Source organism: Tympanuchus pallidicinctus, unplaced genomic scaffold, assembly GCF_026119805.1.
Source record: "Tympanuchus pallidicinctus isolate F22 unplaced genomic scaffold, pur_lepc_1.0 scaffold19, whole genome shotgun sequence".
Lineage (NCBI taxonomy): Eukaryota > Metazoa > Chordata > Aves > Galliformes > Phasianidae > Tympanuchus > Tympanuchus pallidicinctus.
Window position 1 is genome coordinate 16,586,329 of NW_026294710.1, and position 12,969 is coordinate 16,599,297.

Consider the following 12,969-nt stretch of genomic DNA (forward strand, 5'->3'; position numbering starts at 1 on the left):
CACGACCTCAAGAACTAAAGGTATTAGAGATGGGATGAAATAAAGTCTGGGTTTCAAGGCTTTCTCCTGCAGCTCCATAACTAGTTACTTGAGTTGTTTTTCCTACAGTGTCCTATAAAGCTCATGTGATTTTAAAAGGCAATTTTACAGTGGAACTATTAGTAACAAAGCTTGATCAATCAGCCTTATGTGGTAGCAGAAGAAAACATAGTGGATGGACTTGGATCTGGATCACAAACAGAAGCAGTTCTTTGTGTGTTTGTGATTTAATAGCAATTTATTCAAATCGTATTGTGGTTGGGTTAAAAGGGTTCTCAAGGATCCCAGAGCCTTAGAACAACTTGGAGTGGAAGGGACCTTAAAGGTCATCAAATGGCTTGGGTTGGAAAAGACCTTGAAGAGCATAGAACCATAGGGTGTTTGGGTTGGAAGGGACCCCAAAGCAACCCCAGCCCCACTCCTGCAATGGACTGGAAGCTCCCAGTTGCTCAAGCTGCCCAGGGCCCCACTCAGGAATGAGGCACCCACAACTTCTCTCAGCAGCAGTGCCAGGGCCTCTCTGCCCCTGAGCAAATTTCCCCTCTTTTAGTTTAAAGCCATTCCCTCTTTTGCTATCACTATCTGCTCATGTAAACATCACTCTCTCTCCTGCTTATAAGTTCCCTTAAATACTGGGAGCACTTGGAAGCATACCATTGATTGCTTCCAGGATCTAGGTGGCTGCTTTGATAACTTATGATCTACTCATAGCACTATTTTGGACCTCTACTCCAACCATCAGCATCGTGGGTTTATTCTTGACAGGCACTGTTAGCACATTATGACTCTTCGTTAGCAAGCTCAGTGCTGTAACTGGAGCCTTGCTGTACAAATCAGATCATGTGGAGAGTACTGCTAAACCCATCTTTTCCTCTTGCAGGAAATTTCCATTCAGCATGCTTCTACAGTTACAGTGGAAACTAAGAACCATCTTACAGACACCTGGGCACAGGTTGAACCTGGAGCTTGCTAAGGAAAAGCCTCTACTGGGGCCGTGCACTGTGACTTTTTAACCATGAGATGAGAACCTAGAAGGAAACGCACACGCACCTGTTAAGTGCCATGGTAACAGTTGCTCCTTGTTGCATCTCCTGAGATGCTGCCACTGCTGCTTCTGCTAACGATGCTACTGCCTGCGTGGCCTCTGATGCCTGCGTTGTCTGGATGGTCATCTCACCCCCCTGTAGCGTTGCCCAGTTCTGCTCCACCTATGGGGAAAAACAGAGAGGAAGGTCTTTGGATTGGATGTCATTCCATCAATGGGTGGCTGCTTCCCAAAACAAAGGAGCCACATAACTCCAAGAGGTGTTTGCAGAATTCTGACTCTCTCCCAAAGACTTCAACAGGGCTAAAAGAGCATCAGAGGAGAAGAACCGTGGTCCAAGTGAGACTGTGGACCCCACAACCATCTCCCAGCCATTGATGGTTTCCTATGGCCAGGGCCTGGCACAACCCCACTTGAGCTTGCTTGCTGGGACTTCCTTTTACTGCAGCCATGCACTCAGAAAAGAAAATAGCAAATGGAGTATATTCTGTTCATCTACTTCAGGTACTTAATTCCCCTACTTCTCTTTACATTGATGGTTTCACATTGCTCCGAGTTCATCCAGTCTCAGTTGCTCATTTTTCCCTTGGCCATAATTCTTTCTCCACTTGGAACTCCACCATGTAATGACTTGTATGGCCACAAAACTGACTAAGATGTGAACACAGAATAAGCATTGGATCAAATCACTGAGTAGTGGTAGACAAAGGCCCATCAGCTGGCACTCCTACCAAGATGAAGATCTTTTTCCTTCCCCATCTCTATTCTCATCCATAAACATTCCAGGTCACTAGCAGCCTTGAACACACTAATAAGGATGCCTTAGCAGGTGATGAAGAAAATTCTCTCAATTAGGAACTAGACGCCTCTGCTCCTTTCATTTCTATTGTAGCTTTCTTCCAGATCTCGAGAGATAGAGCTGGTACTGAAAATCCTCAAAGCAGCTCTGATGTACTTCAAGATCACAGCCAGGCTGCTTCCCTCCGCTTCTGGGATGGAAATAGGATCTTGTTCAGAACAAAGCTGTTCTGTGCTGCCACCTGTCGCCAGAAAAGCTCCATTTATACAACGCAAACCAGACTTCCCCCTGCCAGAAATCCTGGTTCCTTATGTTGTCTCTACACTAATGTGCATTTAAACAGTTTAAAGTTCACATCTTAACCTGCAAATCCACCCAAAAGCTGCAGAAAATGATCAATTCTCATTTTGTCCAGAGATCAGCAGCCAAAAAATCACACGATTTGCCCACAGCCACGCAATACCTTCTGCTAAACACAGGCTCGAAATATCCCATTCCTAACCCTAGCTGACAACACAGCTGTCAGCATCCAGAGAGCACACAGAAGTCAACCAACACAAACAGATGAGCATGCATCTGCATCATTCATTAAGTCATTAGAAATTGGACTTCATGATGCCTATGGATCCCTTTCAATCCGGGATACTCTACGATTCATTGGACACAATAATTCCTATGGGTCCGTCCCAAAATCATAGAGCACCCTGAGCTGTCAGCTACAGCAGATTCCACAAGATTAACTACATACAGAACATAAAAAAGTATGAAATTCAGGATTTTTTGCCATAATTGCATTTGTATAATCCTGAATCCAAGTGCTTCAACACTTTCTATATGAAATTTCACACTGTCTTGTGCTCACATGTATTTTAATTGTTAACACTGCAGAGTGGGGAAGCAAGGCTTGCTGTTCTATGAGCACTTCATGGCAGAAAACATTAATGTGCATGACCCAGATCCTTACCTCTCCATCAGCCACTGCAGAATAATTGACTTGTGCAACAGTAACTGTGGTAGGCAGCTCGGAGGCGTCGGCCAACGTGGCAACGGTGGCACCAGTGCCAACCTATGGAATTCAACAAGATACAGCTGAAGGACAATGGCAGAGTAAAGGGACAAGCAAAGGGACACTCCAACACTCTCAGATGACAAGGTGTTGCATCCATAGAGAATGCTATGGTGGAGTAACATGGTGGAGTCATGCTTCTCCCACCACTGCATGGAGGTCACGTAAAAAACCTACCCTGCTTATCAGCTATCATTTGTAACACTGCTTATCACCCTTCTCCAGGTACTTGGAGAATGTTAGTTCATTCTCAGTATCACACTGGCTCTGGAAATTTTTTCCCCATTTAACAGTTGGGAAAAGACAAAATCTGGGAGATGTGCAGCTTTGTTCATAAGACATCAACTTTGAAGGGCCAGAAAGTCAATGGCCAACCATCTTTCTTCCCATGGCTCCATCCCAAGGTCACCACAGTTGCTGTGTGGCCACCTAATTAATTGTGCATCTGTTTATGAGTGAAAGCCAAGTCTGAATCCCTGGACTTCTCAGCCATACACCTGCAAATGCAGCTATGCTGCTACAACAGGAAAGCAAGGGATGGGGGTGGGAAAGAGAGAGGACAGAGCTGCTTCTTTGAACTTAAGCAGTGTGCCCTGGTGGCCAAGAAGGCTAATGGTGGCCAAGAGGTTTACCATGATGAGAGAGCAGTATGCCCTTGTGACCAAGAAGGTCAGTGGTGTCCTGTCTGGCCAATGATTTACCAAAGGTTTACCTGCTGGCCAAGAAAGCCAATGTTGTTTTGGTTGGCCAACAGTTGACCAGTGGTTGATCAACAGTCAACCATGAGCCAGCAGTGTGCCCCAGTGGCCAAGAAGGCCAATGGTTTCCTGGGGTTCATTGCACAGAGCGTGGCCAGCAGGACAGGGAGGTTCTCCTCCCCTCTGCTCCCCAGTTCCAGGCAGACAGGGAGCTGCTAGAGGGAGCCCAATGGAGGACTGAAGAGATGAGGATTTCACTCACCTGGATGAGGGACACAGTGCCATCAGGGTTACTGAAGGTTTGTACCACTGTCTGCGAGGGCACCAGGTGTGCTATACTGTGTGTGGTTGTGGTCTGTTGCTGTGTCTGCTGATCCTCAAATGCATAGAGCAAGTCCTCACGCCCATGCTGCTTGTAGCAGTTCTTCACGATAGTCCTCAGTGCTTGGGTCCATGACACCTGCCAGGATCACAAGGAGCAAAGAATCAATGTGAAAATCTTTTCTGACCCACTGCAGTGCTGTTATTGCTTTTGTGTGTTTTCCTTTTTGGGGGGGGGAGGGTCTTGATGGATGTTTTTCAATAAATTCTCAAAGAAACAGAAGGTTTCTGGTATTTAATCAATCACTCTCCCTTCATCCCCAAGATTCAGAAATCACACTGTGCTACTACATTTCTGTATACAGACACATAACAAGCTCCTTTGGCCACGGGAAAGGGCAAGTTTCTCAATTACATCTGTTTCTCTAACTTTCAAGGAATCTTCAATTAAGGGACTGACCAAGTAGAAAACCACTCACAGCTGCCATTTCCAGACATTCATCCCCACCCAACCAGCTCACATCAGCCTACAGACGTGCACACCATAGCAGATTACACTGACAGGAACAGGTTGGTAGAAACATCACCTGCACACAGGATCTGTTGCTGTGATACCCTCAAAGACCTTTTCACCTGCTATCTCTTTTTTCCTGGCTCCGTATCTTTGAGCACTTCCCTTGATGTAGAGGCCCCTCCTGCTCAGGATGGGGACAGAGAGCCTTCAAGGGCTTCATGATGCCACGACACAGACACTACAGCAAACCAAGTGCACGTTTGGAGAGCAGAGTGGTCCTGGCCCAGCATGAAGGCAGACACACAGCCACGCACCCGCTGCTTCTGCTCATCCGTGCGCACATCACTTCGGACGTTGGCCCAGGGAATGTCCTCAGGCCACCAAATGGGTTTGCAGCTCTCCTTGCCCCAGCCTGGCTTCCCACGACCCGTGGAATACTTCAGCATCTCCGGGATGAACGCTCGCAGCTGTGCCTGAAACAAAACACATCAGAGGGTTTTTAGGCACTCCCATCATCTGGTAGCACAAAGTCACGGCATTTTGTTTCCATCCTGATGGAACTATGGACCGGAGAAGAACTGAATGCCCAAGGAAAACGTACAAAACTTCACCATCTTCTCCCAAATCTCAGCAGAGAAGAGCTTAGAGACAAAATATGGAAGAGCAAAACCAAAATTAAGCCAACTAGAGCAATAAGGCAAGACACACACTGTGTTAAGACACCGCATCGACACACTTTAAGGTTCAAGAACCATCACGAAGAGATCTGAAGGGGGGGAAAAGTCAGAATAATGCTGGAATAATCAACAACAATAAAACATTCCTGATGCGACAGTGTCCCTGGGAGTCCTTTTGTCATTTCTGGAGGGCTTCTCACATGTTCTGCCATAGCAGGGGGGTTTCTCCAAACCATCCTAACCACAGCCTGGTTCCAGTCTGGGTACTGTTGGCTTGAAATTGTAAACCAGCTCATTCAGATGCTGCCTCCTGCACGACAGCAGGGATCTGTGGGAGCCAGAAGATGGACTCGATGAACCCTATGGATCCCCTTCCATTGGGATATTCTATGGTTCTGTGAGTTCTGCAGGAACACAGAGCAGGAAGAGTTCTGCCACAAGAATTAACATGGGCTCTGAGCTTACTTAACAAGACAAATTTTAGCGTACTTGGATGAAAAAGAAAAAAGAAAAACCAACTTCTCCGAGCACATGGCTCACTGCATTGCATACCTGCTAAGGGCAGTGGGTTGCCTGGTGCAAAAATAGTTAAAAGCTCCTTCCCACAACTGCTATCTGCAAGCCATGCTCCTTGTTAACAGATGGATTAATTACTCATCCTGGGGAGTTCAGCAGCTCGAGGCACTTGTTAGGAGGGCTTGCCTTTAATCCACCAGGGAGACAATCAGCTGCTCCAGCACTAGGATGGCTCTAATTAGTGCCATAACGAGACCTCATCCCAGCACTTCTGAGACAAAGACTCCACATCTCCAGGGGTGCAGCCAGCAGGATCTGTGGGAACCACATTCTGCTGCCTCCACCCGTGAAACATCCACCAAACAAGCAAAGCTCTCCCCAAAAAGACCACAGCTCACCCTGGTGTCAGCTCTGGGAAAGGCTTTTATAAACCTCCAGCTTCGAAAATTTGAGAGAAATTGACAGAAATGTCTCCTTAACACCCTTTGGTCTTCTCAGTTTTAATATTGAATTTGATCAGAGAATCATAGGGACCACTGGAGATGTAGTCCAAGTATCAGTGGAAGCAAACTAACCTCAATTCTATCATCTGAAATGGTACACAGCACAGACAAGTGCTGTGTGAGGAGCGTCCAGGGCTTAAGGATAATGCCTTGATTAGGTTTCCAAAGGGCAAAAAAACTGTGGCTGGGAGTCTTCTCTTGGCCCCACGTATCTCCAAAGAGCAGCACATGGGACTCCTGAGAGTGGAAGAGGGCAAAGAAAGAACTGCAGCTGCTTTTCAACAGCCAACTTTAGACTATTTTACTTCTAACATAGAGATTGAAAAGCAAGGCATACATCAAGGTTGTAATAAGGAGCTCCAAGCAGGGAGCTGTGGGACTACAAATCATCCCAGCTGCAGGAGCTCCACTCAAGACAGCAGAATCAGGCATTTCCTCATTGCACATGTATAGCTCTGGCAGAGCATCAGCTCAGCAGAGTCCACAAGCAAGGAGACATTTCTATGCAACAGATCCAGGGTCAGAGTTCCAAAGCCATTCCTATCTCCTGCACAGCTGAAGTGAGTGATGCTCTTTGCTCAGAGCAGCCCTGCTCAGCCTTTATTTCCCTCTAGACCAACAAGGAAGCAGGGCAATTAAAAGGAGAGAGATTTTCACCCTCCCCTTTGAGGAGCTGTTGCCTCTATCACCTGTGTGCAGGCACCTGCATCTCCCATAGTCACATCTCTTCATGTTGCTGCTCCATCTGTACTTACAAATATTTCAGGTTTCCACAAGGCTTTGTGTTTCCATAGGGTTCTGTGCTGCTTGGTTGAAAAGCTCTCTAACTGCTAACAGTGAATGGAATTGTATCAGCAGCTCTGGGAATCAGAATTCCCACAAAAAGCAACAGCATCTCCAGCCATGCAACATGTTGCAGTGATTTAGCAGTTCAGTGTTATCACCCACTCTCTCAAAGTAATGTATTTTGTGCTACTGTGGCACAAAAATGACAGCAGCCTCATCGTATTCAGCATATCTGCTTTGTGCTTCTATTTAAGAGTTTGGCAAAAACTATACTCCTTGGATGAAATTACCTCATAACCATCACATGCACCATAATTACTCCCTGAAAATTCTGCAAGGAGGAACACCTCCTGGGTTGTGAGAATCCACTAAAGGAGGCTGCAGTGCAGTCAGTTCTGTCCTCAGATGGCCTCCAGGCATGCAGAGCTCTAAAATGTTAAGAGAACACCTACAGTATGTCATCCCTATGTGATATACAGGGAAACTGAGGCTGAGTGTTGTCTCCAGAATCCCAGGAGAAGGGTTGGACTTCAGTACCAGCTCATAATATGCACATAAAGCACTGCAATGATGGATGTGAAGAGCACAAACTGTCCACAGCTTGGGAAAAACCTTCACAAAGCTATTCTGGGTGATCATGTTGTACTGAAAAAAGGAGAGTTATTCCGAACACAAGACTTGCTTTACCACAGCTCATGCAGCATTAAGCAGCCCCATGTTCCTGTGCAGTTGCATCAGCAATTGGCACATTTTTTCCCTGCAAAACATGAATGGGGAAGAAAGGAAGTGAAAGCATTTATCACTTAAGTGAGCCAAGAGAAGGATGGGAACACACAGTGTTGGGTGGGGGAAGCAAGCAAACCCCAGGGGCACCTTGGCTTGGCTAAATCTTTGTGCAGTGTTTCCTGAAGACCAAGGACACGTCATGCTTGAAAGGAAAAACCTAATTTTTAACCTAACATGAGAAGTATTAGTATTTTTCTCATAGACCTTTGGAGGAAAGGTTGCTTCACTTGAAGAGAAGCAGAGAAAAACTTAAGCAACTCTTGATGTTAAAATTTTTAATTTCCAACTTTATAATAAAAATAAAATCAACAAAAGGCTGGACCTGGACAGAAGGGCAGTCCCCACTTCTCCAGGGCAGTCCCCATCAGTATCTCACCCAAGGTTTGATGTGACTCTAAATAACTGGCAAGCCCCCCTCTGTTTAGGCAGAAAAATGAGGGGATAATCTAGAACACACAAGAAACAGCCAAGAAAGATGATCCAAAATGGTACAGCAGAAGCCACCTCCCTGACCTCAAGGCTCAAAAATCACTGCAATCTGCAAGACAAAATGCATCCCCTGTTCATGGTGTATGGGAGGCCAGAAAAAAAGCACAAAGAAGAGAGTCTACTCCTTGAAAGGGTGGATAGATGACGGCAGGACAAGGGGAAATGGTTTGAAGTTGAAGGAAGAAGGATTTAGCTTGAATGTCAGGGGGAAGTTCTTTACAATGAGAGAGGTGAGGTGCTGGAACATCTGCCCAGAGAGGCTGTGATGCCCCGTCCATCCCTGGAGGTGTTCAAGGCCAGGTTGGATGGGGCCCCGGGCAGCCTGGGCTGGTATAAAACGTGGAGTTGGTGGCCCTGCCTGTGGCAGGGGAGTTGGAGCTTCGTGGTCCTTGAGGTGCTTTCCAACCCAAGCAATTCTTCTGTGAAGAGGAGTGCTCCCTACAGCTCCCAGCTCTGAGAAACACCTCTGCTGCTGTATGCAGAAAATAAGCAGCAATAACAAAGCTTCACATCTAACTAGAGCCATCACATCCCATGGGAAAGAAAGAAGAAATCAAGTACATCCCCTGGAGAGATGCAGACACAAACTCCGGTACAGAATAACAGGATGTGACCATAGGATGCCACATCTCTCTCTGGTTCTGCTAAATTTCTGCCATGCCTGTGCTTACCTGGGTCATCTTGTCCACTGAGACTGGAATGCCATCAATGGTGAGGGGTGGTAACTCTGAGTTAACCTCCTGAGGTGCAGGAGCATGCTCTGCCAGTGCTGACTCCAGGTCTTCCAGAATCATGCTCTTGTATTTGCGTACCTGTAGGGAATTGTTAAGCTCAGGTAAACAAGGTGAGGAGCAACAGGAGAGGAGAGGTGAGCAGCAGGGCCAGCAGCCTTCCCCAGGGCACTGGGGAGATGAAAGAGCAAACAATGCTGTGCAAAAACACCTGCCGGCCCCAAAGGCTTGGCTGCATTGAAAGGGTGATGATGAAATGTTGGGTAACATCATCAAGTGGAAGGATTTGTGGGATCAAAGTTAAGTTCAGAAGTCAGACTTATTATAGTCAGGATCTGTTCCATTTGCTGGCTGGTTTGTGGTAAGATGCATGCTGTGCTCAAAGACATCCATCATTACCTGCACTTTTAATTGAGGCTATTAGCCCTGGGGAGTTGTGCTGAACAAGCAAAAACTATGCAGAGAAGGCAGGAACTCAGTGCTAAACTCACATTCATACACTGAACCCCTATTTCCAGGGCCTTAAACATGGCCTTCAGATCACGGCCAGGCTTGCAAGTCTGCTCTGAGCCAGAATTAAACCTGCAAACAGGGTGAGCAATTTATTGTATGGCTTTTTCTAGAGACACCTACCACGTTCTCCAAAGGTGCAGCTCCAAAAACTTTGAAGACAGGGTTGGGTTTGGAGGGTGAGATGCACAGGACGATGGCTTGCTGCCCCACTCTGGTGGTGTACTCATCCAGCGTGGCACGGAGCTTCCTGAAACACAACCAACAAACAGGCGTCAGCTGAGAGCCCTGCAGAAACACAACCCTTCCCATTGTCAGCTTCCTTTTTGGATGCATCCCATTCACAAACCAGGTGAGCAGCAGAGCCCCAGCTGTCAGATTGGCCACACAGTGCTTCCCTGCTGTGCTCCCCGCAGTCACAGAGCAGCTCAAATATCAGCTATTCTCCTGTTCTTCGTTTTTTTTCCCATTGATGCACAATGGAAAGAGAAATCAGCAGAGCAACAAAGCTAATGTGCATCTCCTGCTGTCCTTAATTCTGTCACTGGCCAAGAGGATACAGAACTTGTAGGAGAAGAATTTGACTATTTCAAGAATATTTCAGAAAACACAGCTTATTTTACATTTGGCTTCATAGCATCACATTGCAAATCTCTGCTACCCCAACCAGAGCTGTTGGCTCCACAACGAGGCAAGAGCAAGGAATGTTGCACCAGCAGAGCACAGGGAGCTCACATGCACCTGCCCCATCAGCAAGTCCCCTTGGAATGAGCTCTCTGTAGGAAGAAAATGTTCCTTCATAGACCTTCCTCCTCTTACTAACTTCCAAGCAACGCAAGAGAATGTGTCAGGAACTTCAGCTCATTAAGCAAAAGAGGAGCAGTACCACTGTGTAACCTGAGCACAGCCATAAGAGGACATTTTAGGATCTGTCCTGGTCATTTCAGAACCTGCTGATGGCAGCACAGTGCCAAAAAAGCACCACCACCATGTGATCTCAGAATCAGAAACCAGCTTCCCACTCGATGCACGCTGCTGCTTAGAGCTGTTAAATTGATCAGAGGTACAAAAATGATGCATTCTGTCAGTATTTTACACATCACAAAAGAAGCAGTTGCAGAAGAGGAGAAGTAATTCCTTTACAGAGGAGTTTCTTTAAACTATGTTGTTCATATATCAAAGGAGAAAGAAATCTGCTCTTCGCAAATGCTGTAAACATGTGGCTGAGTCACAGGGAGGAGAGAAAAACAGAATGAGGCTATAAAAGAAAAGGAACCTACTCCCAGGAAGCACTGTTTAACACCAAACCTGCTTCATTTCTTTCCACTTTTGTCACGTGCAAAGGGTGTTACAGGACTTAGCAGGTGAATAAACACAGTGTAAGGAAACCAGTTTAGTTTCTCACCAGCCCTCCATGAGTTTGAAGCAGAGGAAAGAAAAGGTGACACTGAATTCACTGCCTCTGTGCACGAACTGTGTGCAGGATGAAGTCAGCAAGCAGAACAGGGTGACAAACCTCAGCTTCTTTCATATAATCTAACTGAGGTCAGAATAGCTTAAAAAGCAAAAATTGGTGTGCTCCAAAATGTTCTAAAAGGCAGCAGTCAACGTTTAGAAAGGGTTCCTAAAGTCGGCATTGCAGTGATCATCAGAGGTTTGCGCAACACCCTGCAGGACCAGAGCTCCTTGGTGGCCATCACGTGGGCAGAGATGCTCAGAGGCACTCCGAAAAATTATATCATAATGCAAAAAAACAGGGGCATTCTTCACTCTGCAGATACATCCTCAGAGCTAGGAGGTGGCTGTAGCTCTCAGGACAAGCTGTAAAGTCACTGGAAAGGCCTTGGAAGGCAATGTAACCGTGATGGATTGAACCAAAGCAACACTTTGACCCATTCCTGAATATTAAAATACTGCATGTGGGCTCCCAGAAATGATGCCCAGCAACATCTCGAGTTGGGCAGGCTCTGAACAGCTCACAAATACCACTGAGAGGGGTGGAAGAGGTAGGCCAAGGTGTCAAGGGTGCAGAAGGAGTCCTTACCGTAGCAAACGTGTCTGCTGCCTCTTACGGATGGATGGGTTGGATTCAAAAACGTGTGGTCGCTTCCGTTTCTTACCCGTTGCCACAGCAGCAGCTGCTGCCATCCCCACAGGACCTGGAAACGAAACCACAGTGAAGTGAACCAGCACAGTTCCAGACATGGAATGAATGGCTTAGGTTGGAATGGGTGGTAAAGATCTCAGAATGATGGAACGGTTGGGCTGGAAGGGATCTTAATGATCATAAAATCACGGAATGGCTGGGTTGGAAAGGACCATACAGATCGTAGAATCACAGAATGACTTGGGTGGGGAGGGACCTTAAAGGTCATAGAATTAGAGAATGGTTGTATTGGAAGGGACCTCAAAGCCCCCCCTAGCCCCAACACCTGCTAGGGGCTTAGTTGCCCACCACCACATCAGACTGCCCAGAGTCCCATCGTTTCTCCACGTGTCAGAGGTGAAAGGCCACATCAGGTGACCCCAAAGCTTTGTGTTTAACAAAGGTGCAGATACAGGAGCAGGAAACCCTAATTTATTTTAAATATTGAGAGCCAATTTAGGCAGAAAAGCTGCACTGTCCCCAAGTTTTGGGTATGGGGAAGAACGGGAGGCATGGGAAGTGCAGCTAGGGACTGGGGGATACCTGGGGTTCCCTTTGAGTGAGATTCTCCTGCAACTGCCCACCAGGGTGCTGGTAAAGAAAAGGAAAATCCTGCAGGAGTTGAGGCTGCAAAAATAATAAGCAAAGCAGTGGAATGTTCAGTGCAGTGGTGGAATGCTCAGTGGGATGGTGTTCAGGACCATGAAGCTCTGAGAGTCAATGTGCAGGCATACAAGAGCTCCAAGAGTGATCAAGCATAGTGAAAGACTACTTTTGAACACTGCCACTCAAGTAGATTTCGCATCTGTGTTTCAGGCTGTTCTCTAGGAGAATAAAGCTGAGAAGAAGCCAGGACCCAGCCCAGCCCTGCTCTTGACCGCAGGAGATGGTAGGCTCATAGCCCATGACTCAAATACACATTTGGGGAACCACCAGATACAGGGATATTTTTTGTGTTAACTCTCAGTTTATTTCACCTGGGATGGCAGATCATCATGATTAACTCATTTAAATGTTTTAGGACACAGGATATACAGCAAGCTATCACACATGGCCAGCAGGTCCTCACACCACTTGGATTCAACAAGCAAGTATGTGACCACTGCAGCCTTCCAACCTCAACCTGAACCACATCTTTACCTGTTTCTCCCCATTTGTTCACTATCATTTTTCCTTCTATATAAGCTTGAAGCCATTGGCAGTAACCTCTACACAACTATCTCTTCTCCATTAATACTTATTCCAACAACTAACGTTGGGCACACAATCCTCCTCCTCCTTTCATACCGTACATATCCAGAAATATTTATCCAGGAGCAGTTGCCTTTTCACCACTCTCTATA

At 46.5% G+C, this 12,969-nt stretch overlaps 1 protein-coding gene across 12 annotated transcripts in view; it reads right to left on the bottom strand.

Annotated features, from left to right (window-relative positions):
* Positions 1-12,969, bottom strand: part of NRF1 (nuclear respiratory factor 1) — a 45,951-nt gene that overhangs the window by 19,415 nt on the left and 13,567 nt on the right. For 9 of the 12 annotated variants that reach the window (XM_052680776.1, XM_052680774.1, XM_052680773.1 and 6 more), the window contains 8 exons: positions 12,170-12,253; positions 11,525-11,639; positions 9,604-9,730; positions 8,911-9,051; positions 4,797-4,955; positions 3,910-4,107; positions 2,848-2,949; positions 1,090-1,247 (listed from right to left, as the gene is read on the bottom strand). In XM_052680776.1, coding sequence (XP_052536736.1) covers positions 1,090-1,247; positions 2,848-2,949; positions 3,910-4,107; positions 4,797-4,955; positions 8,911-9,051; positions 9,604-9,730; positions 11,525-11,639; positions 12,170-12,253 — 1,084 coding nt within the window. The remainder of the gene's footprint in view (positions 1-1,089; positions 1,248-2,847; positions 2,950-3,909; positions 4,108-4,796; positions 4,956-8,910; positions 9,052-9,603; positions 9,731-11,524; positions 11,640-12,169; positions 12,254-12,969) is intronic. The other 3 variants (XM_052680778.1, XM_052680777.1, XM_052680771.1) reach the window with 1 other exon arrangement.